The following is a 14,756-nucleotide window of genomic DNA, read 5'->3' as shown; positions in this document are numbered from 1 at the left end:
CAAAATTGCAATGAAAAATTTCTGTCAGCCTGAAACATTTTCTCCCCAGCTTTCTGTTTAATAGTGAATGTGTGCATAGAATAGAAAATAAATTTCAACTTGCAGAACTCCCCAGAGGGGCTGCTCTGTTCTAATAATAAACCTGATAACAGTGGCCTTACTGTCTGTTTGTAGATGATAACAAATGTACTGATAGTATAGCAAATATACTGCAGAAATCATATCTTTAAGAAAATAGCTTCACACCTACCTCTTTAAATTCTTAGCAAGTGTTAAATATAAACTGCAGTGCATCCTTAGCTAACAGGTGAAAAGCCAGATCTGAACCCTTAGCAAGGTAAAGAATCATCCTGCACTTACCGCAGTGGTGTCTGCTTACTTTGAGTACCTCATTAAATACATCCTTGATCAAATAGCTATATGCTCAGAGGCAGAAATGTAGTCATGAACATTCTTAGCGTGTGCTTCTCTCTGTAACATCCTGTACCGCTCATAAACAGGGTCCTGGGGGCCGAGATATGTCTGTGTGAAAGACCTTGCAAAACCTTCCCTTTTTTGAAAGTAGCCTTCTCTAAAAGGAGAGAGAAGCTGAGGCTGCTGCAGAACCTTTTGGCATGACCATTGTTTTTCAGAGCAGGTATCAAAAGTATTGGCATTAAGTGGTGGATGAATATTTTTTTCAATCCTCTGTAAAAATACAGGTGACAGGTTTTAACACCATTTGTAACTTGAGGCCTTCCCTTGCTTCCATTTTTGCAGCTTCTCTAGCTGTTCACTAAGTCACTGGCACATAGAGGAAAAGTTTGGTATTTCTTGAGCTGAATATTATGGAAAATTATTAGAGAATGAAGGAGTCTTTATACTTAGATTAGTCTATTAGATGGATTTTCCTGTCAGAAGCTTACAGAAGATTACAGTAGCTGATGTACTTAAGGCACAATAAGATCAGAATCAAAAAAAAAGGGATACCCAGATTTTCATACATCAAGAGGGTGTTAGAAAAGTTGGCAGATATCGCACTTGAAAGCTTATTTTGAGAAAAACTTTACATACCACCAGACTTATGGCTATTCATCTAAATCACAGGTCTTCAGATGTCTTAGACACTATTAACAACCATTAAGTGTTGGACATTAGGTTGTGTTCTGCAACCTTGCTAGTTTTTAAAGAGAGCCAAAAAACTGCTAGTTTTTAAAGAGCGCCAAAAAACACCCCCAAACTAAATTAAGATATTGTTGATGTTTAAAGGAATTAGGGCACAGAATTTTTGGTTTTGGCAAGGAGGAAATTTTGTCCTGACTCAAAATGAATCATTTTTCTGTCACTTTCTTCCTGTAGCAAGCATGAACTGAAAAATCAGTCTTTACTAGAACTTTCTTCTTGACCCATTGCCCTGTGCTGGCAAGCTGAAGAAGCAGCTGTCACGGGTATAAAACTTCATGCCTGCTGAAGAGAGGGTTTGTCTGCAGTAGCAGTCCCGCACTGCCTGACTGCCATGAAATGCATGCACAGAGATTTCAGTTCTGTTAGTGGATTGTATTCCTAGGAACACAATCTTCGACATAAGCAAGCAGACAGAAATCCTAGATGTATTGGCCTGTCCTAGATGTGGAGGCCATTTGGGTGGCACATGTCCATCTCAAGTAACTGTCTGATCACTACTCTATGTTTCATGGCATGGTGGTGGTTTTGGTTTTTTTTTAGCCTTGCTATTAATACACATGAATTTGACCCAGATATAACAATCTCTACTCTTAGTTGGTTTATAGGGGATATACACTCTTCCACAATTGATTCTCCCCTTTCTTGGAAGAGCAGAGTATACTGAAGGCAGTGATACAGGATTTTGAGTATTTAATTGTGGAGACCATGTTTATTCTGAAACTGTTTTTCCTTCTAGACCGTTGGCTGTGATTATGAGATAAATTCCAACGCGACTGAAGACCAGTGTGGAGTTTGCCTGGGAGACGGCTCTGCTTGTCGTACAGTGAAGATGATGTTTAATCAAAGTGAAGGATTTGGTAAAATGGATTCTTTTTTTAAATTCTTCAGTTGGTGAAGTCATTTCTCTACATAAAAAGGCTTAAGGACTTCTCATTGCTAACTGAGTGATCAGTCTGTGTAGGAAATCGTAAATGGATGTTTCACAGTGAATTATGTTTGTGCCAGGAAGGATCTGTGGTCTGTGCTTTTTAAGTTCACTTCATCCAATAAAAATGATGTCAGAGACCAAGACCCTATGCAAGTTACGGAGACAATAATAAAACCCAAAATAGCAAGTGCATTTACAAAATGAATGCAGTTCATCACCTTGGAAAACCAGGACCAAATCTCTCAACAGTGTAAAGCACCAAGAAAATGCTGGAGGGAGCGGTTTGGGGATTAATTTCTAAGTGTCATAAATCTGACACCATTGGCTCTGGTGACCATGTGCCACCTCCATGCCGAACTTTGCACTTTTGGTTGCTCTGCAGTTTTCTGTGTGATGCCTCTGGCTTGGAAAAGAAACAAAGTAACTCCCTGCAGGGTTAAGGTGGTCAGCACTTGGAGGACTGAGCCTTTCTTCACTGATGGCAGTGAGACATTCAGGCTTTAAGTTGCCTTGCGTGGGATGAATGGGAGCCAAAGAATCTAGAGCAAGGTTTGGGAGACTAAAACCAAATGAGAACTGTGGCAGTGAGTTGGAGATGAAAGAGACAGCCAGGTTGAACAGCTTGGAATGGGGAACCAGGACAGCAGGGGGAGAGGTGAGAATACAGAGCACTGGAGAGTGCACTTGGAGCAAGGTCTGTGGCTGAAGAGCAAGCCTGGTGCAGAGATGACAAATCTCAAGAGCAATAATTGGTACCATGCTAATGAGGAGGGAAAAACTGTGAGGAGCTTGTGGTGTTGGCTGGATTTTGGTTGTTACTGGTTTTTTCATAAATTTTTTTCATAAAATATGATTTGTGCTAATAAATTAGAGCTGGTTTGATAAGATTTTCCAATGCTTGGGGGAAAAGCACTTTTAATATTTCAAGTGTTTTTCTATACTGTGTCCTTGGATTTGCTTCCCTTTGCTCCACATCCCACAAGTGAACTGCAAAGATGCCTGCAACCATGCAGAAGTGCTCTTTGTATATGTATGTGAGACTTAATAAGGAAAATCTAGAGCTCCCTCTCCCCCAATACTACAGTAAGCCTCCAGCCCCTGATCTTTTGCTTCTGCTACTCTAAAATTCACTCTGCCTTTGACTAGGTGGATTTTCCAAGGCTGAAGATGATGTGAAATTTATTTTCCAAGAACAGTTTCACTAAAAAGGTCCAGTACTGTAACACATGGGACGATAAGTGCCTCTTATTTAAATTAATTTTGTGTTTTATCTTCACTTAGTTTTTTCTTGCCCCAACCTGCAATAAGCCTCACATACAGATACTGCTGAGGGATATTGAGTATTAAGTAAAATTATTTCATTGGTTTCTTCAGATTCAGTAAAAAATGGATTGATACTGCAGATTCTTTCCCTTCTACAGATGTTGACTCCACTGCAGAAAAAAATAAGGAAAAGTGTCAGGAAAAGCAGATGTTGGTGGGCTCTTCAGCTTTTAAGACAATGTATGGATCTCACTGGTGTTCACAGGTGTTGAACTGAGAATAGGAAAATGGTTTTGTTCGCAATATCTGGCTTCTTTTTGTCTCTGACAAGTACTGTGATTTTCTGTCTTGCAGTACAGATTTATGGCAGAGTGGCTACTGAACTGTTTATGTAAACATAAAGACTTTAGGCTCGAATTCAGTATAGGTAACAAAACAACCAAAGCATGCTGCCAGTCACTGACAAGGAAGATAGGAGAAGTTTTTTCTATGTTTAGTGGCACAGGGAAATACAAAATCAAAGCTAATATATTTTGATTTAAAGCGTTCTTTAGAACCTAAGTCCATCAGGGCCTTTCTTGGGTCTGGTGCTGCAGCAGCGTGCATTCTGTCTGCAAGTTGACTAAGTTGCCAGGTCAGACTAATGAAATGCTAGGAAAGGGTTTTAATAATTCAGCCTTTCACTGCAGGGCAGGGTGATCAGTTTTACCTGCAGTCTTACCTCTTCATGTTCAGAAAGAAAAGTTTTAAATCTGTACTATTACTTGGATTTTCTTTAAAATTCTTTGCCTTTCCTGTGGATGAAGAATAGGAATAGTGGTCCAGGGGCTTCCAACAGAGCTGCAGGAATGACAGCTTCATGTGTGTAATGGATGCCGTTAGAGTTTCGTGACAGAAGACAAATCAGAGGTCTGATATGCACAGATGGTCTCAGCTGTTGACACTAATATTAGCAAGTACCTGGTCTGCACTTTGTTTTCAGGTGGTTCATTTGAAAATTATTTAAGTTACTTCAGTTGAACGTTTATGGCAGAACGGTTGCTGCATGAGCACCATATTGAAAAGCAGGGTCTAGGCCTGGGCAAAGAAGTCACAAGCTCTCCTGTTAAGGTACAGTATTTAAGGTACAGTATTTAAAAGGGGAAATCCCTGTTCTTATTCATGTTGTTGTGGTGGCTGCAAAGGAGTATTATTGTGTACAGCAGAATGTTTGCAAGGTGTGCCACCTCTTTTGGAAGGAGAATAAATTGTACTGCTGGATGGGGAAAAGGGTTGGGGTAGAAGAAAGGCTGAGGCACAAGGGACAGGCGTTTAGGACTGTGGTACATGAATTGAGTATGGAGTAAATGGATAACAAAAAGAGGGAATGAGGCTGTGGGGATCAGACAAAGGGATCTGCCTGGGAAGTGGAGGAGTGGCTAGGAAAAGGATGGTGGTCAGAAAGATGGGGATTTGTCCTGTCGTCACCCTTCCGTGCATGTAGGGAAAAATGAATTTTCTAGTTTTCAGTAGCAAGGGGAAAATGCTTTTAAATTTGTGAAAATTAGGAAATGAGGGATTGTGCAATAAGGCTGGAGGTGTCTTACTCTGCCAGTCAGAAGGCAAAATCAGGTGCATGTCACTCCTGTGAAGGGCAGAATTTTAGCAAAGCGATGGGCAAACAAGGAAACTGTGGCTGTACTCACACTAACCTGAAGGTTTATCCTCGTTCCGTTATCTCCTGACCAACTTGGCTGGGGCTGTATCGACACATGCCATGGTCTCCTTGCTACCCCTGTTTCCTTTTCATGCAACCAAAGTGCAGACAGATCTGGTGTGTGCCTGAACCTAGCCTCAGGATGGAGTCTGGACATAACCATGATGCAAATAGGGATCTGAGAGACTGGAAAGTCTCCTGGATCCTCACTTAGGAGACTGTATCTGGACAATAATTTTTTTCCCATTTCCATCACACACTGCAGTTCTCCCCCTATTCTGTGAGAAGGCTGTATGCAACTGTACATTGACTTGCAAATCTGATATGCCACTGGGAGCCTGTGCTATTTTACACATAATGTTCTTGTGGTAGTGCCTAGAGCCTGGCTTAGAGAAAAGTCGTGCCTCAGGAGCATGCATTTTTAAGAGAAAGAAGCTCACAGATATGACAAACTGGAGAGTGGGATGCGAGCTGTTGTAATAAGGAGAAATAGCTAGATCTGATTATCATGTGATCTGCAATACTGTGCTAACCACCTCAGTGTAATTACTCCTCTCTCACCACAATGGGAAAATAGAAGCAAGCTCTTCATTCCTGGTAGAACTGTGCCTACCACAAGGGTTGCATGAATTTATTCATGTTGTACTCTCATCCATGTTTAGGAGAATATAGATTTAATTTTAATTAAAAGGGGAAAGATTAATAGCATATGAGAGTTGCCATTTCACAGGTGTGTGGGAGCACCCATGATATGGATGCTCCAGGATTTAATGAACACAGCGTGCAGGTTAGACAGCTGACATTTTCAGTGTTATTGAATCTCAGATCTGTAGATCCTTATCAGATGAAACCATATAACCAGGAACAATTATATAAACACCATCCACATAATTTTTAAACAAAAATTTATTATGTTGAGTGACAAACTCAAAAGCTTGCTGCTGATTAGCTTTGCTTTCAGGGCAGATAACATTCATTGGGAATTAGTGTGAGGTTCTGGGAAATCAGGAGGTAATTTAGCTATTCAAAAAAGGGAGGGCTGGGAATGTGATACATTGACCAAATGGTGACATCTATCACCAGACAGTTGCAACACATTTAAAATCAGGTTTATGAGCAACAGCAGGTAATATAGACAAATAATTATGCAAAAACTTGAGAGGATACAGATTTTTATGTTACACCAGTAAGAAAATGATGGTTTATTGGTTTTATACTTTGTGTTTTGAACAAATGTTATTTGAATTACATTTGAAAAGAAACTGCTGGAAAAGGACACCAAGGTTGCAAAGCCAAGCTCTCAGGACATGACACAATTAAGATTTTCCATGCTGTGTTAATTTGGCCCACTTGCGAGTATGCCTTCTAATCAAGTCTTTACTTACACGATCACACACTGTGTTCATAACGCTTCTCCTGTACGCTGAATGAATAGAACATTTGGGAGAATCATTAGACCTGGGTTACTTCTAATAGACCTAGACTGCTGGTTTTCTATAATAAAAGTTATTGAGTAATCCTCCAGATTTTGCTATTCCCTTCACTTACAAAAAACTGAAAAGTTTGAATTTCCACAGTCAGTCTGGGAAATTTGGAAAAGGCAACAACCAGAAAACTCCCACTGCTGAATGTTATTCACAGGAAAAAATATATGGCATTTAATTTGGAAAGGCCTGAAGGCCTTTTTTTGTACCATAACCAACATAAGACATTAGAACCAGTATTTACAACCCCACAAGAGAGCTGCAAAGAAAATTCAGATGTCAAAGACTTTGGGGCATGTATTTACAACAGTAGGTTGTTGTACAGCATGTAAATACTTCCGATGGGTGGAAAGCATTGATACTGAAGATCACCTAGTATGCCCAGTGTGGTTTATCTCACTCATGTGAGTGAGTAATCAAAGGTGATAAGCTTATTCCACAAGAAAGGTGAGTGGGATGTGAATCTCAGAATTCAATTCATTACCTCAGCAGTGTTTGATGAGAGCTGAGGAGCGTGTATGTTCCAATCTGGAAGTAAACCATCAGAAACTGCAGCTCATGCTCCCAGGGCACCTGCTTGTAGACCTGTCATCCATCCAATTTCTAAAGCCCATCCAGGAGCAATAGCAAGAAAGCTATCTGAGTTTGTGTTCAAATTTCTATGTGAACTTCCTATTTTTACAGTTTTTTTCAGTAGCAATAGCAGTTCCCTGCAAGGTGAGAAGCATGGAGTCTGATGTCATATATTGCCTGTGGTGCAAACAAAATTCTGTAATAGATACACTGGATTCATTCTTAACACACATACCAAAAATTATTTTTTTACAGGTAACTTATACATGAAGAGCTGTTGAACATTCTAATGAAAATCAGTAGTTCATAAAAATACATTCAGCTGATCATGGTAATTTGAGGCATTTGAATGATGTTCAGTGTTTTGTAGCAAGGCTGTCTATGGGAAACAGCTGTGGAGAATAAATGACCTAAGAGAAGGTACATGGAATTATGTACATACCTGTACATTGATGACAGATGAAAACTTTCCTTGCAAATTCAGAAGACCTTTACCACCACAGGCTGTTAACTTGCTGGGAATCCCTGGCATTTCTCCAGAGTGCTCATGTTGCAGTATGCCACAGCCCTTGGGTATGGTTGTGGAGATGGTGATGCTCATCTGTGGAGTAGATTTCACCTGACACAGCTCAGAAAAGCATCCACCTCCATAACCCTCCTAAATGCCACAACACATACTTGTATTTCCCAACTGATGCTGGAAAACCTGATTTGGAAAGTCACACTATTAACTGACTGAAATACAAGGTCTGTGATAGAACATTTGTATGTATTTGCTAGAAAAGCTGATGTTTTAATAGTCTTATACAGTAAAATGCAGTGACATTTTTGTTGTTCATCTCCACGAACCTTTCTTGTCTCTTAGGATACGTTGATATTGGCCTAATTCCGAAAGGTGCGAGGGGAATCAAAGTCATGGAAGTTGCAGAAGCAGGAAATTTCCTTGCTGTACGAAGCAAAGATCCAGAAAAATATTACCTGAATGGAGGCTTTATCATCCAGTGGAATGGTGAATACAAAGTGGCAGGAACGATATTTCAGTATGACAGAACAGGGGATCTAGAAAATCTGACTGCTCCAGGACCCACCAATGAATCAATATGGATTCAGGTAAACAGGAAGTTGCTAGCAGAACCTGCTGGGTTTGGATGGCAGCAGAATGTGCTGGGGCTGTGATACTGAGGCTGGAAAAATATGTATATTTTTATATAAACTACTCCATTCGCATTCTTTCTTGCAAAAATCATTTGAGCTATTTCGGAGAGAAACAAATACCTTGCTTGAGAGGGTTGTTCATCCTGCATGAAAATAGATGTCCAGTGTCATAGTCCGATGATTATCAAAGGCTGGTATAATCAGGTGCTGCCACTAGGATAGGGATCCTTCCACCTGTAGTTGGTCAGTCCTTTGCCTAAACTTTCCTGTCTCTTGTGCCAGTTTAGACCAACACGTGACTGTGATGTGGACTAGACACAGATGAAAAGTAAATGTTTATCACAAAAAAGGAGCTGTGAACAGTGAGAGCTAGGGAAGGCTGACAGCTTACAATGAGTGAGAAAATACAGCATTAGATAGATGGATTAATAGCATATGAGGAGTGAAATGGATCCAGTTAGCATCTGCTGAGGTTGCTCCCTTTTGTTTCTTTTATGTTGCTTTATAGATTCTAACTTAAACGTAATCAGCTTCCGTTAATTCTGCAAAAAATAGTTTTCAATTGCCCCTTTTTTCTCCAAGTTTTTTTTTTCCTGGCTTGTTTGCCTGTATATCCACCATGCAATTAAAAGAAGTATTAGGGGTGTGATGGGAGCCACTTTCACACTTTGAATGTCTGGTCAGAAGGCACATCTAATGGGTGCTCAACCTTCATTGTCAGAAACAAGGTCAAGGAAACAATTAGGAGGAAGAGTAGATGTTCATTGCTGAAGTATTTTATCCCTTGATGATGTTTTTCTTTTCTCCCTCTCATCAGCCAAACAGTACATTTCTTGAGTGGCTCTTCTCAATTGGAATTTTCCTTCTTAATCCAGAAACACTGAAAAATAATATTAAGGCACTATCTGAATAAAGTGTAATTTTCTGACCTACTGGTTGTTTTGTAACAGCTATTTCATATGGGTAGGGAAATTATCATTTATAATGGTGATGGGCAATAGTTCTTAATCAGCAGCAAATTTGGTAGTGCCTTGGACTTTGCATTTTATTTTCTTACAGTCAATAGGATACCAATTGTGCTGACCCACTTACCCCTACCTGTGCTTGCAGAAGTGCACAGCAAACAACTGTGTCTTAGAAAGATATGTGTGCACTACTGTCAGTGCACAAATGGAAGTTTTGCCAGTCTGCTTCTCTGAACTAGAGGCTACAAAATGGACTACTTTAAACCTTGCTGATTCTTCTGTTTTCACACTTGGAAAGCTTCGTGCCAGTCGATTATTAAAGTCATAAGTACTTAAATAAACAACACTCTTTTTCCAGCTACTTTTTCAAGAAACTAACCCTGGAATCAAGTATGAATATACTGTACGTAAAGAAGAAAGTCATGAGAACGAGATTGGAGAGCCAGAGTATTTTTGGCAGTATGGAGACTGGACAGCCTGCAGTGTTACCTGTGGAAGAGGTAATTCCTTACTTCCTTGTCCTATTACTGTGTGGTGGGTTGACCCTGGCTGGAGACCAGGTGCCCACCAGAGCCGCTCTATCACTGCCCTCCTCAGCTGGACAGGGGAGAACAGGTATAACGAAACGTTTGTGGGTCGAGATAAGGACACGGAGGGACCACTCACCAATTATTGTCACAGGCAAAACAGACTGAACTTAGAGAAAAATTCATCTAATTTATTACTAGGCAAAACAGAGAAGAGTAATGAGAAATAAAACTAAATCCTAAAACACCTCCCCCCACCCCTCCCTTCCTCCCGGGCTCAACTTCACTCCTGATTTCTCTCCCTCCTCCCCCGCAGCAGCACAGGGGGACGTGTGGTCTGTTCATCACACGTTGTCTCTGCTGCTCCTTCCTCCTCAGGGGGAGGACTCCTCACGCTCTTCCCCTGCTCCAGCGTGGGGTCCTTCCCACAGGAGACAGTCCTCCACCAACTTCTCCAACGTGACTGCTTCCCACGGGCTGCAGTTCTTCATGAGCTGCTCCAGCGTGGGTCCCTTCCACAGGGTGCAGACCTTCAGGACCAGACTGCTCCAGCGTGGGTCCCCCATGGGGTCACAAGTTCTGCCAGCAAACCTGCTCCAGCCTGGGCTCCTCTCTGTACAGGGCCACAGGTCCTGCCAGGAGCCTGCTCCAGCGTGGTCTTCCCACAGGGTCACAGCCTCCTTCAGGTGCCTCCACCTGCTCCAGCGTGGCGTCCTCCACGGGCTGCAGGGGAGTCTCTGCTGCCCATCATCCTTCCTCCATGGGCTGCAAGCGGACAGCCTGCTTCACCATGGTCTTCTCCATGCGCTGCAGGGGAATCTCTACTCCAGCGCCTGGAGCACCTCCTCCCCCTCCTTCTGCACTGGCCTGGGTGTCTGTAGAGTTTCTCACATCTTCTCTTTTCTCTCTCTGACCACAAAAGCTCCTTCCTAGGTTGGGTTTTTTCCCTTCTTAACTAGTTATCCCAGAGGCGCTACCACCATCGCTGATGGGCTCAGCCTTGGCTAGTGGCAGGTCCGTCTTGGAGCCAGCTGGCATTGGCTCTGTTGGACACAGGGGAAGCTTCTAGCAGCTTCTCACAGAAGCCACCACTCTAGGCCCCACGCTGGTACCAAAACCTGGCCACGCAAATCCAATACATACTATTTGTCTTCCTTACTGGCAAATCTGATCTTTACTTTTAAGTTATCCAGACAGTGTTCTCAAAAAGGTAAGGTTCTTTAAACTACATTTGATGGGAAAGCAGATCACATGGTTATAATAAATGATTTAATAACATTTTATTTTAAAGCCAAAATACATTAAGGCAAACAGGCTTCTATAACACTTGACCTGAAATTCTCAACCGCTGTGAACCAAAATGAAAAACTACAGTTTTCTTTTCCTTGTAATTTGTAGTTCACAAATAACCATGCTTCCCAGCAATACTAATTTGTGACCTACTGTTGTTTCCCTACTGAGTCTTTCTAATATGTTAACTACAAAAAATACTCTTCATTTCTCTCCTGCCTTGATAAGCAACAATGCTTTTTGTGCATTTCTCAATAATTACTTTAATCAGTCTTGAGAACTTATAGCATCACAGAATGGTTTGGGTTGGAAGGGACCTTAAAGATCATCTAGTTCCAACCCCCCCTGCCATGGGCAGGGACACCTTCCACTAGACCAGGTTGCCCAAAACCCCATCTAACCTGGCCTTGAACACTGCCAGGGATGGGGCATCCACAACCTCTCTGGGCAACCTGTGCCAGTGCCTCACCACTCTCACAGTGAAGAATTTCTTTCTGACATCTAATCTAAATCAACCCTCCTTCAGCGTGAACCCATCACCCCTTGTTCTGTCACTACACTCCCTGATAAACAGTCCCTCTCCAGCTTTCCTGTAGGCCCCTTCAGGTACTGGAAGGCCATGATAAGGTCTCCCCCGAGCCGCCTTTTCTCCAGGCTGAACAACCCCAACTCTCTCAGCCTGTCCTCACAGGAGAGGTGCTCCAGCTCTCTGATCAACTTTGTGGCCTCTTCTGGACTCGCTCCAACAGCTCCATGTCTTTCTTGTAGTGAGGACCCCAGAGCTGGACACAGTACTGCAGGTGGGGTGTCACAAGAGCGGAGTAGAGGCGCAGGATCACCTCCCTCGACCTGCTGGTCACACTGCTTTTCATGCAGCCCAGGATACGGTTGGCTTTCTGGGCTGCAAGCGCACACTACTGGGTCACATTGAGGTTTTCATCAGTCAACACCCCCAAGTCCTTCTCCTCAGGGCTTCTCTCAATCCATTCCCCACCCAGCCTATAGTTGTGCTTGGGATTGCCCCAACCCATATTCAGGACCTTGCTCTTGGCCGTGTTGAACTTCATGCATTTTGCACAGGCCCACTTCTCAAGCCTGTCAAGGTCCCTCTGGAATCTTTGCCACTCCCAGTGCAACGGCTTGGGAGCAGCCGTACTTATGTTGTAGTTTTGTGCAGCATGTTAAACCAGACAAGTGGAATGACAACCACGAAGTAGAATCTAACAACAGGTCTAAAAGCTTGTGTTTGGTAATACACCAAAAATGCTATCAGGAAAACTTTCTTTAAAGTACTTAACAGATCAATGAGTTGAAGTTAATGCTCGCAGTAAACCAATGATAATCATAACAGGACTGACGGTTTCTTTAAAAAAGTAGAGGTTTTTAATCCATTCTTGGTGGGAATCATTTTTAAAAGATGAGAAAAGTGTTGTGTTTGAAAGGATGTCTGCACTTGTGGGGAAGAGATTTCAGCCTTCTGTCTGAACTAGTTCCTGAATTTGGACAGAAGAAGAGTCCTGGCGATATGATGAGAACCTTCTTCTTTGACCATCTGTGTGAAAACTGTACAGAACAGTAGAAGATCAATGTTACAGCCACTGGACAAAACATGAAATAAGACTTTTCTCTGTTTTAGTACTAGGGTTTTGTCGGTGGTTTTTGATAATTATTGTTTGCTTTAACTAATTTTCAGAAGGAAAGAAAAAGACAAATGTTGTAGCAAATCCAGTTGGGAATCTAGAAGCAGTGGTGATTACAGGGGTAACAATTTTTAAGTATTTCTTGTCAGGGAAGACACTAAAATAATACATTTTCAGTGGTTTGAACAAAGGACATTCTATGGCCTTCATTTTGGAAGATTAAAAGAAGAATTTTAGAAGATCAGTGTAAATTACCTCATCCCAATAACATTCCTATATTATAAAAAAATTTTATACATATAATGGACATATCATAGAGATACTTGTACATCTATCCATACATATATATATGTTTGTGCAAATATCTGTGTGGTTTGGGGTTTGTTTTGTTTTTGAGAACAGTCTCTCAGCACAAAACACTGTGTGGTTTCTGGTTAGCAGGAAAGAAACCTGTTTTTTTTAAATAGGTACCCAAAACTAGTGTTTTGCTTAATTGCATTCTGTATGTTCTAGTTCTGTTACCTAGTTTTGAATAGGGTTTAATGTAACAGTTGGCATGATGACAAAAAGAGGGGGAAAAAGTGTTATTAGACTGTTTATTATGTTGTAATATTGTTGGGTTTTTTTCACATCAGCTGCACTTTTCCCAGAACTGTTTCTCACTAAGTAAATTATAACCCTGTGTACTACCTTCTGGCTAAAGAACTGTGTGACTTGGCTTTGATTTCTAACTGCCACATGGATTACTTAAATGGAGTACTGCAGGATATGGGGGTGTTTTTTTCTTCAGTTTTTATTTAATAAGTGGTTTTCCTGTTTACTGTCTTTGGGCTTTTAATAAATTTTCTTCAGCTCATTAGCTTTTTCTTTGCATAAGTAGAAACGATATGTTTCAGGCAAGATTGTGGATTTACTGACCTGATTTTGTAGGGGAACCAAGAGGTGCATCACAGTTCAAAAAGCAGACAGAAACCTTCCCAGTTGTCTGCATTCCTTCATGGACAGGAGAAAAGGAATGAATAGACCCTTTGCTCTCTTCCCTCTTAGATACATGCATTTATAAAAGCCTAAAGGAGGATGTAATCTGCTAATACATGATGCAGTCAGGGTATTGTCACTTATTCTCTGTCCAGAAAAAAAGGGAAACCCTGGCACAAAGCCTCAGGGCATCACTTGAACCAGTGGAGCTCTGATACTAGTCTGTCTGCAGTTTTCTTCAGATATCCCATGCTTAATCTGACTGTGCTCTGGGCTGTCTGAATGTGGACCAGGCAGGCTGTTGTCATGTTAGCTTGGCACTAAGCCTGGCCCTCCTAAGCACCACACTGGTGCAGTAGTATAACAGGTTTATGCCCAGAGGAGCAGAGCACAAACACATCAGCAAAAAAAGCTGGAGCTCTGCTGCATAAAAAAACCAACGTGTATTAGCAGAGAAGGTTTATATGGAAAATGTTAGCTCTCCATCATTATGGAAATTTGGAAAGTCAAAAGTCTTGCTACATTTAGCAGGGAATGGGCACAGTAGTGATTGTTGACCTAGAACCAGAAAGTCTCAGGCAGTTACATGTTGTGGTTTGATCACCTTGAGTTCACTTCAGGACCGGGAGGTAGAATAAAAGCAGAACTGAATGTTCCCAATGTTGCTGGATTAAGCAACTCCCTTCTCTGACTTCCACAGAACTTCCTCCTGGCTTTAAATGATGAGATTGATTTAATCTGAACGTACACTGTTTAGAGTCACAATATATTGCCATTGGCAGTAACAGACCTGTTGTGCCATATCTCAGACGTTTGAAGAGTTTTGACAGGTTTCTACAAAAAATGCTTAGAAGTGGGCAGGAAGATCATCTTCTGCTATCAGTCTGTTGCATGATAAGTCTTACAGAAGACAAGCCTACAATGGGGCAAGAGATAGGGAAAGTTACATTTATTTAGATTAAATGTGGTAGTAAAATAACCTTCAAGGACTTTTGCAGTCATCATTTGGTAAATAATAAACAATTAGTTTTTCAGGATAAAAGGGAGGGCCAGGAAAGATGAACTATCGAGCTCACTTTGACAACCATACCCA

General features: G+C 41.5%; 1 protein-coding gene across 2 annotated transcripts in view; it reads left to right on the top strand.

Moving 5' to 3' along the window:
* The window catches only part of ADAMTS12 (ADAM metallopeptidase with thrombospondin type 1 motif 12), a 190,483-nt gene that overhangs the window by 135,744 nt on the left and 39,983 nt on the right, over positions 1 to 14,756 (top strand). For both annotated transcript variants that reach the window (XM_054809427.1, XM_054809428.1), the window contains 3 exons: positions 1,901 to 2,021; positions 7,974 to 8,218; positions 9,587 to 9,728. In XM_054809427.1, coding sequence (XP_054665402.1) covers positions 1,901 to 2,021; positions 7,974 to 8,218; positions 9,587 to 9,728 — 508 coding nt within the window. The remainder of the gene's footprint in view (positions 1 to 1,900; positions 2,022 to 7,973; positions 8,219 to 9,586; positions 9,729 to 14,756) is intronic.

The sequence above is a fragment of the Grus americana genome, chromosome Z (genome assembly GCF_028858705.1).
Source record: "Grus americana isolate bGruAme1 chromosome Z, bGruAme1.mat, whole genome shotgun sequence".
Classification (NCBI taxonomy): domain Eukaryota; kingdom Metazoa; phylum Chordata; class Aves; order Gruiformes; family Gruidae; genus Grus; species Grus americana.
The sequence above is the reverse complement of the archived record's forward strand: the minus strand, read 5'-3'. Positions and strand labels throughout refer to the sequence as shown.